Source organism: Branchiostoma belcheri, unplaced genomic scaffold (assembly GCF_001625305.1).
Source record: "Branchiostoma belcheri isolate BF01 breed outbred unplaced genomic scaffold, Haploidv18h27 scaffold12, whole genome shotgun sequence".
NCBI classification, from domain to species: domain Eukaryota; kingdom Metazoa; phylum Chordata; class Leptocardii; order Amphioxiformes; family Branchiostomatidae; genus Branchiostoma; species Branchiostoma belcheri.
Window position 1 is genome coordinate 1116669 of NW_017802602.1, and position 16646 is coordinate 1133314.

Sequence of the window (16646 nt, forward strand, 5' to 3'; positions counted from 1 at the left end):
GGCGTTAAGGCGTGGCGCGTTGCAGCTCTAACGGCGAAGCTGATTGGCTATGCTAATTAATCCCGCAGGGGGTTCAAAGGTGAGTGACCTGATGTGACCTTGGCTCCGAATGTTTTTCTGCCCAAAGGTTTTTTCTTCGTGGCTGTCTTCACGTCGGCCTTTCCTTCCACTGATTATCCGCCTTTTCCCGCGCTTACGCAGCTACGTGACGTTCCAAGCGTCTTCCAAGAAAAGAAGTACGTGCTTAAGGAGGTGAAGCAGCGTCTTGGAAGACAGAAAAGTCCCACGTTGGAGGTAAAAGTCACAGGTAAACAGGTTGTTTTTCAGTTTTTGTTGGAGGCGTGTTTCCGATCCAACAACACGCCACTGGCGGGACAGATTGTTGGTGGGATGGGAGGGGGGCGTTGCGTTGGGAAGAAGTTTAAGTGTTCTGATAGGTGTGGAGTAAAGATATCCCGAATTTTGTACTTTCAAGCCGTCAAAAGTCTCAGCAGAAGAAACTTGTCAATGTGGTATCCTGAACACACACAGTCACCCAAGGTTTTCTGGCATACTGGAAAGACTAGTTTGACGAAAGCATGGCATGGTGTTTTGGTTAAGGTTTTATCTAAGTGACCTGGCCATGAACGCCTGTGAACACCAGTTGTGTGTGTCTGTGCCTCCCCAATCTCCAAGCAGATCTTTTGGTGGCTAAAAGTACAAGACAGTATCTGGCTAGCATAGAAAAAGTGGGCATCATCACTAGAAAGCTTTAAACAACTCCTGCAATTAAATGTGTAAAGATTGAGTGTAACAAGTCGTTCGGTGTGATATAGATATAATTGAAATTTATTTTTGGGAAGAGGTTCAGGCGCAACCGCTGCTTGGATACTAGTAGTATGACCAGGTAGCAGGTGTTCCTTGTGTGCAGAAGTTGGGAATAACAGCCACGGAGCAGCTGCAGAGAGGAGGGCAAACAAGGGAATGGTGCAGGGGTAAACACAATATTCAGCCAGGAAACTCTGTACAAAACGTATGTAACGTTATCAAATAAAACAGGGCCATTTGGTAGCCGCAGCATATATGGATGGGTTCATGTTCAATAGTAATCAAATGCAATGGCATCCTTTTTTTGGACTGATATAAACATTATAAATAAAACAATAAACCATTCACCAGTAGAAAATGCCTTGTCATACTAATTTGCATTGAGAAGAATATGTACAATCTACCGTCAGTAGCTGTGGTGAATGATTATGTTTCGAATGTTCTTATTTGGAGCCAGTTGACAGACATTATAAGCTATATATATAGGTGGATTGTCCTTGACAGTTAATCCTTGATGAAAGTAGTTCAGGGGGACGATCGATTGTTATGAAGGATAGTGAAGTTTGGAGAACCTGAATGAAGGACTTCATTACATCATCTAAAATACGATGACTGATCTTCCTCCAAATTTCCTAAATCTTGAGATCTTGAGAAATTCATCCAGACTGTTTTTGTCTGAAACACTGTTTCAGAAACACTGCTCGTGCTTACAAAATAAAACAAACAACTGATAAATCCTCTCGAGAGTCAGATGTTTCAGAGGTCATCCGCTACCTCTCATCAGTTAAACCGTTGATCTATCATATCTCAGTCACTAATTAAAGGTAACTACTTGGATACTATCTAAAATGTTTGACTCTCTATTGAGAGCATTTATAATGTCTACCAGTCCTGACGTGGTCACCAGTTTACTAACTTAAAGATTATTGGAAAAATATTCTTAAATGCTGGACAAAACTGTATGTCAATTGTATCTTAATATTCTTATCTCATCAGCACTATATATATTTGTTCATGTGGTACATGCCCATACAATTACAAGCTTAAATTGATCCACTAGTTTTGTACTACTGATTTAGTCCGTAATTTTGATCTCAGCTGTACTGAAACGTAAATCAACCTAAATTCTCAAAAAAGGGAAATTTCAAGACATCTCAATATTTCTCTGGTCGACGTATAGAAATTTGTCAGTGTCTTCTTTTATTCATCAGTTCTGTTGGTAATTGGGTTATCACAAGATGTTGTACATAGATATGTATCTTTTTATTGATCCACGATGTCGTTGATCATATTAGAATTGATTTCATGATCTGTAACCTGGGCAAAGTGTGCATCACTAGCTTCTGTAGTTGACAGGTACAATAATGTAGTTCTGTAAAAATCAAAACCTATTTTAACCCACTTGTTGCTATATCTAATCCCAGAAACAGTATAATTTTGATACCAGTAGAAGTCCATCTCAACAGATAGAAGGTTAATGTTTAAACATGCTATTTATTTGCCTTCCTCCCTTAGCCTGGTTACCAAACGTATTATAGCTCCCGAATCCTACAGAGGCTAGCGCTGTAGGACTCGGGAGCTATAATACTAGGTTTGGTACTAGTAACTAACCAGGCTACTCCCTCTATGCATTAATGTCCAAGAAAAATGGTGAAGACATTAGAATTTGTCAGTCTTGCTTTGTTCAGAGCTTCAAGCAGGGTTTTAGGCATTTTTTAAAAGCTTTTCTCTTTGTTACTATTCTCTTTTTTTATGCCAACCCAACATGTTATGAAGTTCACCTATCTGTCTGCAAGTGGGTAACATGGCCTTCATATGGCGGGTGTGATTTATATTAAGTACCAGGTTTGTTTATGTGCTTCTGGGAATCTGGGTTTCTGGGACATGTATTAATCTCGAAGCACGGTTTTGGTCCCTGCAAATACAGTTCAAATTGGCCAGACTGTATCCATTTCTGGAGTCATTCTATCATATGTTTGGGGGCCTACATGCCTTTTTTCGTAAGGCGTAATCAGGCCTTTTTAGTCCAACTATTCCATAGGCAGCCTCCCCAAAAGTCAATGTATACATAATTCGTAATAGTAGTGATAAGCTGGAAATCGTAATGTCGTAATTAGCTCTGAGACTTTTACATAATTTGTAATAGGTGGCAAAAATTCTGCGTAATTCGTAATTCAAGTCACCCCCCATGCAGGCCCGATTGTTTGTATAATCTTATAAGGTGGACCCACAAATAAGTAGAAGATTTAGATGTTTGGAAAAACTATTTTGAGAGCGCTCCTAATTTTCTGCACCAGTTTAGTGTTGACAGACATAACACAGGGAGACTACATGTTAATGTTGGTATTCCAGCAACACAAACACTCGGGATCTAGAGGAAGTGTTTGAAGGGCATGACATGGCTACATTTTCCCAAGAGAGCCCTCAGAGTCAGAATGTTGTCTTTCAGGATTTTCAATGCATCTTTTTAAATCATATTTGAAGCCTTTCTCTTCGGCTCATAATTGGGTTCAACCGTATTTTCACCCACTCACTTCCTGTTCTTGCAGGGATGACGCAGGCATACATGTTTGTATGCAGGTCAACTTTTCAATGTCAAGGTCTAATGTATCATTTCCAGCTAATGTTTCTACATCATGAAGATTGAATAAAATATTCTCTCTCAACAGTTGAAAATAGGAATAATTATGAATGTGAAGAAAAATACAGCAGAAATATCAAACTTTTTTTTTCTGAAAATAAAACACAGGGCAGAAAATACTGCAGTTTACATGTGTAGACATTACACCCTCCTACTTATGTATATAGCTATAGAAGAAAGCAACAAAATAAAGAAAAATGCAGAAGAATTTCAAACTTTTTTTCTAAAAATAAAATGCAGGGAAGAAAACATTTCAGTTTGCAGATATACCTTACATCCTCCCACTTATATATATGTAGTTCTAGAAGAAAGCAAGAAAATGAAAAAAAAAAAATGCAGAAGAAATATCAAAATTTTTTTCTAAAAATAAAATGCAGGGCAGAAAATACTGCAGCCTACATATATAGACCTTCCTCCCTCCCACCTATGTATGTAGCTATAGAACAAAATATAAAAAAATTCAGAAGAAGTATCAAACTTTTTTTCTTAAAATAAAATGCAGGGCACAAAATACTGCAGTCTACATTGTGTAGACCTCACATCCTCCCACCTCTGTATGTAGTTTATCTAATTTTGCCCTCCTGGTACCACACAGTGCTTTTAGAAGCCTGTGGTGAATTGAATTACCAGTAATAACCGAGCTGCAGTTATCTGGCTAAAAGCATTATCCTGTCCCTGTCCCTGGTGCTGAAAATACCGTCCTTGACTTTGTACAGAAAGCTTAAGTAGTCATCCTCAACTCAGGTGAAGAATTATGTTTCTTAAGTTCACTCAAACCTGCAAATGTCCACCTCTACATTTGGACTTTCTGGCTACTGATAATTTTTCCCATTGACATCCTATCTATAGTGACCACCAGTCCACATAGACCAGATTTTATCAGTCCCTGAGTGGTCTTCTTGGGCAGTTTGGACTCACAGTCACAGTATCTCTTAGCTAGTTAAGTGGTGCAATGTAACCTTGCCATTCCTTCAGCCTAGTCAAAACAAGCTGGCAACAGGCGAAAATCACCGCCTACTCCAAATTTTTGTGCCGCCTACTTTCGTGTAAATTTCAGAAAAAAAATTGTAGTCTCCATTACAAACCTCATGGCTCGCCTGCTACTTTCTTATTTCAGCCACGGTACTCTAAATTTTTGTGAAAAGGATGTCCTTGCGTTTCATCCAAGCACACTTATCTAATACTGAGCAAAGGTCCCTCACGGGACATCACGCTCAGACCAGATTTACTTGGTCATTCGAATTTTCTTCTCAATACATGTATTACTAAGTGCTTTTGGGTTTTATTTTATGCATAGGTTTGACCCGTAAGGTTTACAACAGAAATTCCCCCATATATTACAAAGCAACGGGGTTGTGATCCTGGGTCACTTTAAGTTTAACTTATTGTGTTTTGTGCTACTGGGATATGACAACTTTTGAAGTGTTAAGAGCAAATGTCTGTAAGGATCAAACAATAGTGAGCGGGGTCAAAAAATCGATTTGGCTCATATTTTGCACAGTGATAGTACTCGGCCCACAACCCCTTGAAATAGCTGAAAGCAGTTGGCGGTGACCGCGTCCTAAACTTTGCCAATTTCCATGTTGTAGAGACGCAAAAATCTGTCAACATGGCCCCAAAACTTGATTGGGCTGTTGCCATGGCAACAAGGGGTTGTGGGTACTATCAAAATATGAGCCAAATCGATTTTTTGACCCCGCTCACTATTGTTTGATCCTTACAGACATTTGCGCTTAAAAATCTGTAAACTATGGAGATTAACAATAATTAACTTTTAATCAGATGATGACCAGATTCTAACATTACTGCAATGTTCAGGTAATCACATAAATTATTTGTACAATTGTGATCTGTATCCAATTCTGTTACCAAAGTAGTCCATACCTTTGCATTATTAATAAGGTAATGTCTGACTGCAGAAATTTATCACTAACATTCCTTTTGAAAGTTCTGCCAGCACTTGACCTAAGCGGGGCATGTATTATTTATAACCAGGTTACCCAGACTCTTACATGTCTGGAGTATTGTATTTTATTAAATGTATTACAGCAGGGTTCAAAATTCATTTTTGGAAATAAGTGCACTGGTGCACCCAACATAAAAAATTAGGTGCACAAAATTTTCTGTGGGTGCACCATATAAGACAAAATAAGTACAATGTCAGTAAAAAAACGAATTATGTTTCATTTCTAAAGAAAAGTATTACAAGAATTATTTTATTCTTTTTCTGACACTTAGATGCTAGGAATATGCTGAATACCAGTACTACTCCCATTTAAATCTTGACATACGTAAACCTACACAACGGGTGCATCCACAGAAAAAAATTGGGTGCACAGCTCCAAATTTGGTGATTACAGTTACAGGAGGAATGATATGTTTTTTCTGGTACCAGACTGCTGTGAAGCAATATTCCATATTAGATTGTCAAAAGTGTCTGCCTATAAAGGTTGATTGACTTTAGTAGCAGACCCAATTTTACCTTTTTTTTATCTGTTTTTATATTTCGTCTATGGGACTGCTATGTCTCTGTTGCTCAATAATATTGAAAAGCTTAAATGTCGATGAAGGTTAGAGATCCAGGTAATAACTCAAGATACGTTAAAAAGACAGTTACAACTGCATATTTTCAACATCGTATTTAGTTACTTGAGGAACTGTTTTTCGGGAAATATCTTGTGGACTTCTTGTAAATTGGTACTATCATATTCATAATTCCTGATGTACAGGTATCTGGTCCAGGTGATGTCACTTTCAGACGGGCTCTTTGTTTGAGTCTCCTCTGTTGCCATGGCAACTACGGTTGCTAAGGCTGGACCAGGTGTTCTCCCTTCCAATCGTTATAGTTCAGGTCATAGAAATAAAGGTTAACAACATCCCCAGGGTGTGTGTGGGAGGGATGTGAGCCAATTAAGCACGACGGCAGAACGTACCGCACCTGATATGATGATATATTATATAAGATATTGTGCATAGCACTTTAGCAGAACATCTCATATAACTTATAAGGCCTCAATAGCAGATTTTGGGCCCACTGGCAGCTTTTGTTGGTACTGCAGCAGAACTTCCAGTTTTGCTATCTCGCGATCTGGACATGCTAGGGTCACAAATTTTGGTTGGTAGATAGCTCTTGGGGTAGGGAAGAAGTGACATGAGTTTGGGCCCCCTAGTGGCTTGTTCTGGAACTGCAGGAGCATTTGTAGTTGAAAAGTTGATGGCTAAAATGTTGTCCCTTCCTGCAGCAGCCATAAGGAGGGTGTGTCCACAGTCGTTGCCATGGCGTCACCGATGAAGGTTCCTCTGAGCACCTCCCCGCTGGGGTCATCGCCCCTGAGGTCGTCGCCCCTGGGGTCGTCGCCACTGGGGTCGTCGCCCCTGGCCAGCCCCCCACGCAGGCCGCCCCTGTCCCCAGGGAAGGATGGATTCCTGCTGCCCAGCCCACTGCCGACTAGGAGAACTCGTACACGCTCCACGTACGTCTGTTGTACTCATGATACTGTATTTACAGTAACTTACAGTGATTTCTACTACTACTACTACTACATGTACAGTAGCATAAGTCTGCTGACCAGGAGTCTGCCATACTACTGTTACTAGTAGTAACAGTAACTACATCTACTACATGTACAGTAACTACTTAGTACCACTACTACTGCCATACTACAGTAAGTACTACTGTACAGTAACATAAGTCTGCGCACAAGGAAAACTCGCACAAAATCCATGTAAGTAATCTCAGTAACTACTACCTACAGTAACCACTACAGTAACAGTAACTTCTACAGTAACAGTAACTAACAGTTACTGTAACAGTAACTACTATAGTAACAGTAACTACTACTGTAACAGTAACAGTGACTACTACCGTAACAGTAACTACTACAGTAACTACTAGTACTACATGCACAGTAAATCTGCCCAAGGCTGATGTTCTCCTGACTTACAACCATGATCGAACCTCCCAACCTACCCATGAATGCTTTAAACATTTTTAAGCATTCAGCTGGTGCAGCCCCTGCCCAAATCACCAAATCCCAGCCAACCCTGACAAATTTGCACAGACCTGTTCCTTATGGTAAAGTCCTAGACTAGTTCCATGCTGGATCAGCATTGATGCATGGATCAGCATTGATGATGCATGATCCAGCATGCTCAGTTGATGGTTTTCAGCACCAGGGACAGGCCCTAAGCCTGGCTACAGAGTAACCTGAAACTTCCTCTGACATTTAAAACACGACATTTAAATGTAAAGGCAATTGCAGTCTTTTTTAAATTACTAAACTGAAAATTATATTCCAGGAAGTGGTACAGTAGTTTTTACATAACAATGTTCAGTTGATGGTTTTCAGCACCTGGGACAGGGCCCAAAGTCTGGTCACTTAATCTTAAAGGCTAGAGTCTTTTTGCATTACCAAACTGAAAAGTAGATTCCAGGAATTGATACAGTAGATTTTGAGGTTTGATACATAAAAAATGCTCAGTTGATGGTTGTTTCAGCACCAGGGACAGGTCCCAAAACCTTGCCACAAGAGAACCTGAAACTTCCTCTGACATTTCAAACGCGGCCAGCCTCTACTTTATTCTGCTTGTTTAAAGCTTGCAAACAGCACGAGTGGCTCAAATTTCCACCTACAGATTTTGAAAAACATTTACGGGTGGAAGCAGAGGCAATAATTTTTCTGCAATGATAAAATATACACAATTGTAAGAGGCACTTAAATTTAAAGGCAACTAGAGTTTTCTACATTACTAAACTGAAAATTAGATTCCAGGAATTGATACAGTAGATTTTGAGATCCGTTGGTACGTAAAAATGTTCAGTTGATGGTTTTCAGCACCAGGGACAGGCCCCAAGTCTGGCCACAAGAGAAACCCGAAACTTCCTCTGACATTTAAAACACGCCTGGCCTCTTCTTTATTCTGCTTGTTTAAAGCTTGCAAACAGCACAAGTGGCTCAAATTTCCACCCCCGGATTTTCAAAACCATTTACGGGTGGAAAGAAAATCTCAGTGACGACTGCTGCTTACGTTGGCCAAATACTTCCAGCTCCCTGCGTGTGTGTTAAAATCAATACTACCGCCCACCTCGAAGCTTTCTTACGTCTACAGTACTAGTACAAAATGTAGGAAACACCCACACAGTTGTACCAGCAGTTTGTCAACATCATAAGTAAGGCCTAGGAAAAAAATGTATGCTGTGTTTCCTGTTTCAGTCCTGAAAAAATTAGGGTCGGTAGGTAGGGATTACTTTTATTCCTTTTTTTTTTTAGACTTCAGTGATATCTTCATAGCAGCCCAATCTATACAATACAGTTTAACAAGGCAAAACTTGTATGTGGACACTTTTATTTTCAATGTCAATGTTAGAAAACCATTTGTACAATGTTTGATCACTCAAGTGTCAGATTGTGGAGTTAGAAAAGGTTGATCAGCTCGAAAAAAAAATGTCCCTTGTACATGTAGGTGTCCACCCCAAAATAAGTCGAGGGTCGGCAGGTTTTTCTAGGGTATTCTAAGATAATCCCTACCTACTGACCCTAATTTTTGTCAGGACTGAAACAGGAAACACAACGTTTTTTTCATAAGGCCTAACCTTTCTTACGTCTACAGTACCCAGGTACACCCACCCGCACAGTCATACCTAGAGCTAAAACAGCGTTTTAGTGATGCAAATTGCCAGGTGAACAGCGTGGCCTGTGTAGGCGTGTTCCTGCTTGTCTCAGTCCATTAGACTGCATGGGGCATAAAACGTACCAGAAGTGGGGGCAATGCATTAGGCTCAGGGACAGTACATTTGTGGTCTGGGTGGGTGGAGAAAACTGGCATTAACCTGGTTTGAGGAAGGATTTAGGAATTAGCTTTTCAACTTCAAGTGTGATTCCGAATCATTTCAAATAATCAAGTTTAAAGAGTTCAATGGACATTTTTGTGCAGTACAATACAGTTTTGACGTCCCCCATGTAAGAGAACAATCCCCTAATAGCTATGGTTGTTAGAATGATTCAGTTCTTACTGTTTACATTTTACTCTTTGCAGCACGAAAATAATCACCAGCTTTCATCAGCAAATTAAAGGACCAAATTGCCAGCCTCTCATCCATAAAACATTTTCTGGTGCAAGAATGCACGGTACAGGGGCAGGTTTAAGTGTGTTGTTTTTGCAGCCTTTCATGACCAGGGCTCGAAATTCATTTTTGGGAATAGGTGCACAGGTGCACATTTTTTGGGGCGCACCATATAAAATCTTACTGCTCCTCTTCTAAGATTGAATCTGAAATGGGAGCAAACTTTAAAATATTAAACAAGTACTACAACAAAGATTTTATTATTTTTCTGACACTGAGATACCAAGCATATCCTGTATACTAATAATTATACATTAAATTTAATATGTACAAGAATGTCTACAAAAATATTTGAGTACCAGTGCACCCACCAACAGAAAAAAATTGGGTGCACAGCTCCAAATTTTGGATGCACTAAGTACTTCCAGCCCTGAAGTGTGTAGTTTTGCCCGGCTTTCATGATAATATCACACTCAGTGGTTTGGAAAAATGTTAATGGAAGGTTTCGAGCTCCAACAAACAGCTCTGATTTATGGTCCTTCATGTCACTGTCGGTGTTTTTATGTTGGCTCAGATTTGATACATAGAATTTTGACAGCCTGTAGGATATAGGATATCCAATCCAAGCCAAGCATCTGTTATGTAAGTTGTTTTCTTAAAGGTTTTTACAAATTGTTTCTGAAGGATCTGTTCCTCCTAGCCTTGTTATTTATCAATTTTCTCTTATGAGGTAGTCTATTTTTTTTTCTGGACCTCTGACCTCCAAATGTGTTATTTTCACTATATATATATATATATATATGTACTTAATTACTTAGAATGACATAGGTTAAGTTTTTATGATTGCTCTTGTAATTCACACTGGATTTGAAATTATGTGCCCTTTGTGCTTTGTCCTTATATGTTGACTCTCTAATATCAGCTTTGCTGCCTTGAGAGTCAGTGTAATGTCTTGTTGCATTTTTTAATAAATAGATAAAGGATCTGTTTGTACAGATTGTTTCTGAAGGTTTGTACGAATTAGGAATTAATTTTTTATTATAATGAGTAGGAATTAACAGAGCAGACCATATGCGTTTAGGTAAACATTATGCACTTGCTTTCATTTATTTCATTTAATTCGAAACCTTTTAGCCCCGAAGGGCTAATCTTCCAAGGCTCAAACAATTACATAATTACATAATTACAACATAGTAGAAACATTTAAAAATACATACATACATACATGTACACCACATCAACAATAAATACACATAGATATTAACAATTTAAAAGTAGCGAGCAAGGGTCAAGGATCAGGTGACACTACTACTGTTTGAAACGGCGTTCTTAAAACTGATAACATCACACAGTGTCTTAACGTCAGATGGTAGATCGTTCCAGAGCACAACTGCACGGTACAAGAATGCTTTGCAAATGTTACCTTTTCTAGTTGATATTTACAATCTATTATCATAAGGATTCTGTTTGTACAAATTACTTCTGAAGGTTTGTACAATTTGTTTGTGAAGGATCTGTTGTATCAAAGGTTTGGTTTGATGTTTGGTTTCCTCTGAAGTGGGGAGTGTGACAAAGAACGGCCTGATGCTTTGTGTTACCGCAGACCGTAATTTCTAAGCGACGGGGATGAAAGCGTTTTATTTGATGTTTTATGTATCATCAGGTGCAAATGAATGGTTTGTGTCAAATGCTGGTGTTAGCAGTAAGAATATTAGAGTATGTGTGGCTATGTAAATCTCAGCAATGGTAGGGTCATTATCATTACATAGCTTTCAACAATGTTTAGAGTTAGATGTTCAAGGGTTAGATGTAATTCGTTCGGTGTAATGACTAATGTAACCAGCTGCCGCAAATGGTGAGCTACCATAGCCCCAGCAGCATCAGTGTGCAAGCACGTCTAACCCTCAGTTACGGGGAACAACAGACGTTAAACCGGATAGAGAGAGAGAGTAAGACTAACAGACACCTTGTTACTGCAAGGAGGTTTATGGTTACTGTTACTGTCACTTGTAAATACATGATGATGATGATGATCACTGATTTATTCACATCAACATGGGTACAGGGTGAAAGTCAATGGCAGCCTGAATGGCTGAATTGTCAAGTTGTTACAATTTAAAAGCTAGAATATTATAAATTCAGACTTACACTGTCAACAATATGCGCATTCTTTCTTTCTTTATTGGCAATGACAACAGATTAATACACAGGTTATCAAGCATAAGGCAGTTACAAGATGGATGGTACAATAAAACTAATTGTCCTGTATAACAATTCCGATATGTTACAACTCAAGATCCAAAAACTATAATCATTCATTCAACAACAACTTGGTCGTATAGTAGATCGAGCTCTTTGTAAGTCTTACTTGATGAGCTATATGTTGAAGTACAATCTTAACTGACTCAATTACTTGATGTTGAGCATATTTTTTCTTTTACCCTGTTTCCCCCAGGTCACTACGAGCCTCGGCCGGACCAGTCAAATACGGGATTGTGAAGGATTTCTGTCGACAAAAAGGCCACGGTTTCATCAAACCTGATGATGGGTCCGATGACATCTTTGTGCACATTTCAGAGTGAGTTAACATTTTGTCAGGCAGTGATTACTTAGGTCTTTAATTTTTTGTTTCCTATCAGTATTCTGTGTAGAATTTGTCTTCACTTCATTTACATGTCATTTAAATAGTTTTTGGATAAATAGGTGTTGACTACAAATCTTTTTCAGTCAAAGACGAAAGGTAGTGAAATTGCGTGCTATCTGAAACTGTCTGACTGTATTCAAAATTATCCAGTCGCTTGTCAAAAAATGAGTAACTGTTACTTTCAAATTGGTATCTTATTTAGATGTCTAATCTTCATTGACATATACAAGTCACTGTTACTGTAATATTTGTTGTGACTAAAGCATTATGATCTTACTGACACATGTCTATGTGCAGTATTGACGGAGAGTATGTACTGAAAGATGGAGACCAGGTGACCTACAAAGAATGCCCCATCCCTCCCAAAAACATCAAAGTACAGGCCATCGAGGTGACCATCACCAACCTGGCACCGGGGACGACCCACGAGAGGTGGGAGGACTACAACCCACGCGACCACATACACGACCCCTGAACTCTGACCTCCGACCGGGCAGGGGAGGTCAAAGGGAGAAGTTCACAGTTCAAGATTGTTGAAAATCAGATAAACTTGATCAGTTGAAGGTACAGAACAAACTCGAATTAACAAACTTTTTTTAGTGCAGTATGATACAGGTGTATCAACCATTGATTGATTGTTTTTGTTGAAAGTAGACAATTGTTGTGTTTTGAGGCTGCATGTTTCACAGACGGACCAAAAAAGGGCAACGTACTGTAAAATGAATGATCAAAACAAATAAGTGAAAAATTTGAACTCAAAATTTATTGATACCGACCGGGAAGTTAAGAGATAATGGTGTTTGAGAAAATATAAGAAAGAAAAAATCCAAGATAGACAGCCACAACTAATGTCCACATGTGTTACAAGCCTAAAAGTGAGGTACATTTGTCAAGACTGTACTATAGAATAAAACTCATTTATAAATCATCAAATTTGATGACAGCCCTTTTCTCTGTTGTTTAAAACAACACTCAGACTTACTGTAGATAGGCACAGTTCAGAGGTTATAAGTTGTTCAATGTTTTGAAGGACTAAAATTGAGGTACAGAAATTGATTGATAGGTTTTGCCTTAAAAGGTCTTCAGAGGGTGTTTTAGGGTTAAAGTCTGGATGTACGTTTATCATGTCAATTGTGGTTTTACAACCTCGGCATAGCTCTTACACTTTATTGATAAGTGGGCCTGGAAAACTACTGAAAAAAAATTGCAGTGTCTCCTTTTGTGATCTACTTAATGCAAATAACTTTAGTGAATGATACAGGTGTTTGATGAAACTTTCCAGTTGTTAATGTTAGTTTTACAGTTAATTAAAGTGATCTTGATCATTCCCTGACTTTTTTGTCTAAGAGAAAGACTATTTGAGGAAATCTGGTCAAAGGGGCAATAGACAAAATACAGATATCTGATCAAAAATGCATCACATTTTTGTGAAAATTACACATATTTTGTGCTGTTCACATGACTGATTTTCCTTGAATACTTTTTCTTCATATACTATGGTGTATTGACATACATGATGTTCTTCATTCTTATGTTATGATTTAGTATTGATTGTCAATTAAAACTTTCACTCACGAACATGGAGTTTATGAACTACACTGAATGATATTCATTCAGTATTAGGAATGGATTAAAGAATGGTGTAAAGATGGATTATAGAGAGAGTAGCTATAGAGCAAGATCGACGATAGCTATAATATAGAAATTTGTATGACTTTTGCTGGGTCACAAACATAAGCAATCACCCCCCCCCCCAAACAAAAACAAATTGCTAGTAATTGCACCTACTGCAATCAACAGTTCCCAAAGTTCTGCATACATGTACATGTAACACTGTTTGAGATGTTAGAGTTTATGTTATCATCATTATGGTTTTGCCCTGCCAGCCATACAAGAAGAACTTTATTGACACAACAAAAAGTACAGCGACTTTTGTAAGGTCAAAGACATATATATGCTCACTACTGTACTCACTCAGGTTAGTGTTGAAACAGTGTGGTACAAGCCATGTCACATGCACACACTGGAAAAACATGCCACAGAGAGGCACTTCTTAGAGACATGCTTTGATATGAAAGTGATCATTACCATTGAAGAGGTTCATCAGTTACGTAGAATTAACAGTTAGTAGAAAATTATTCAATCAGTGCTGTTTTTGTAAGGTAAAATCACGTACCTCCAAATTTTCAACTAGGTCACTCCGTTGTCAAGGTGTACAGTTGACACCGAAAATTTGGAGGTATGTGATTTTACCTTACAAAAACAGTCCCTGATTGAATAATTTTCTACTAACTGATTATTACCAAGTTTTTGTCTTGAGCATTGTTCATATTGACTTTGATTTAGGATCGGTAGCTATAAGATATCTCTTGTAGGTGAAACTTTATCTAAAGATGTTCCAATTGTTAGGGTAATAGATTATACCCCATGAGGAATATGTAAGTACCGTGTAACTGGTGAAGGAATAAAATGATTTTTGTGTCTATGATTGCCTGGACAATTTGTGATATTTTCAAAAAGGCTTTAAAAGCATGTACATAATTTTATGTATATGCAGCCAGCATGGGAATACAGATACATCACGTTTTACAGCTGAAGCTAGTCAGAAACATAATTTTCAACACAGCCAATGGACATGGACAGCCAAATGTCGGACATTGTAGTTGTGTATATATGCTATATTGCCTTTAGGTTTAGATCATATCGGTAATGATTATAATGAGGATTATGATAAGAAGTATGGTTGATGATTGATTGTTCTTTGTATGTTATGGGTTTACCTAAAAATATGATGTTCTACATGTATAATGTTTAGATTTGCTCCTTAGTTTGTAGTAGTTAATTTGTTGGCAACTAGCTTCCATAGCAGACTCCAGGACTTGGGCTTTTGAGGGTCTTATCATAGGCAATCCACAAGAAGTGGAGTACTGAGAAATGATATGCTATCAGAAAAAAGGCATATTATAAGCCCCCCAAAAGCTCAACTCATGGAGCCTGCAAATAAGACTATGCTAGGACCAAAATAAGAGCTGAGCTTTGATCATACTGATACACCAACAACATGAAGCTAGGAATATCACATACAGCTGTACTATATTGTAGGCTGTCATACAAAATAAAGGAATTGAAAAAAAGAAGATTGTCCAACTTGAAATTTTTGTGTATGTTTTGTACTCTTGTCTTGAATACACAGAGGCATGATACAGTTATGTAAAATATCATCATACCTGAACTTTGATGATGAAACTTGTTACTTTGCATCATTTTCAGAATTTGAAGTTATTGTACTGTATTTGTAATTTGTCTAAAGAGTGGGCCAGCAATAACATATTGTTGTACGGGAAATTTGCACACCGCAACATGCACACAAGTAAAATATTGTTGGAACTTCCAAATTCTGGGTGGTCCAATTCTTTGACATTAATGTTAGAAATTAGAACTGTAGTCTGAACATCTGTACATTTGTGCCAGAGCTGGACTATACCATAACTGCCCATCTGAGTAACACATCTGGTTCATAGGTAAAATCTATTAGCAAGAGTCTTCATACAAATGATGTATATAATGAACAGAAGATGTAAGACACACAATCTTACACACAGTCAAGAGAAAAACTTGCTAACTCTCTAATTTTATTGCATGTTTGCCATAATCTGCAGTGTGTACATGTATGTCATATGCATAATATTATACAATGTCATGTGGATTAAAGCAGCAGTTGACAACTATTTGTTTTGTGTTTTAAGTTAAAACTTTTGGTCCAACACAAAAAATTCACCTAGAGCTTTCGACCAGTCACTCTGGTCTTCCTCAGTAGACTACAACTATTTGTTTTCAATTATTCTTGTCCGTCATAAGGCATTGGGCACAGAAACTGTAATTATTGTACATAATATGCAATATTGACAAGTCTACACTCCATGGTATCTTCCCTGACCTGACATTAACTCTTGTCCTGCTGGCATTTTTCACACAATATTTTCAAATAATTTGAAGTCGTAATCAGGTCACAGACCCTTGACTTTTTTTGCCCCGCGGTGGTGTAGTTACTTCTGCATTCTTTTCGCTGCGGTGTGATGCGTTGCACGAGAAACACCCCCAAATCACACATACACAGGGCACTATATAGATGGTACTGTATGTGCAACCCATATATATATATGGGCCCTGCAGGACAAGGGTTTTTCAAAGAAGATAATAAGCTGGTTAGAGGTAAAGGTTTAAGGCATTTAAAAATTGTTCTGCAAAAATTGAAAGTATATCAAAAGTGCATGCATATTGCATGTTCAGTGCACATTTATGGAGTAAAATCTTAACAGTACACAAAGAGTGATATATGATAAGCTTTCCGTGTACTATTGACTATAGTGGCTTCTTTTAGTGCTATGATGTCCAGAACACAAAAATACAACTTTTGCTTCCTTTTGGACTTTAAAAAAATCACATATTTGCATATCAATCAATAGTACGTACTTATTAAACCTGCCTTA

General features: G+C 38.2%; 1 protein-coding gene across 1 annotated transcript; it reads left to right on the plus strand.

Annotated features, from left to right (window-relative positions):
• Positions 1 to 136: 136 nt before the first annotated feature.
• On the plus strand, positions 137 to 15242 carry LOC109462898 (calcium-regulated heat-stable protein 1-like). The gene is made up of 4 exons (XM_019759529.1): positions 137 to 307; positions 6691 to 6921; positions 11968 to 12090; positions 12454 to 15242. Exons 2-4 carry the CDS (start codon positions 6725 to 6727, stop codon positions 12629 to 12631), a joined length of 498 nt encoding a protein of 165 aa, XP_019615088.1. The 5' UTR covers positions 137 to 307; positions 6691 to 6724; the 3' UTR covers positions 12632 to 15242.
• Positions 15243 to 16646: the final 1404 nt, after the last annotated feature.

Coding starts and splice junctions, on each gene's coding strand:
- LOC109462898 (XM_019759529.1), top strand. CDS start 6,725: ATGGCGTCACCGATGAAGGTTCCTCTGAGCACCTCCCCGCTGGGGTCA. Junction 6,922..11,967: donor AGAACTCGTACACGCTCCAC/GTACGTCTGTTG, acceptor TGTTTCCCCCAG/GTCACTACGAGCCTCGGCCG. Junction 12,091..12,453: donor ATCTTTGTGCACATTTCAGA/GTGAGTTAACAT, acceptor GTCTATGTGCAG/TATTGACGGAGAGTATGTAC.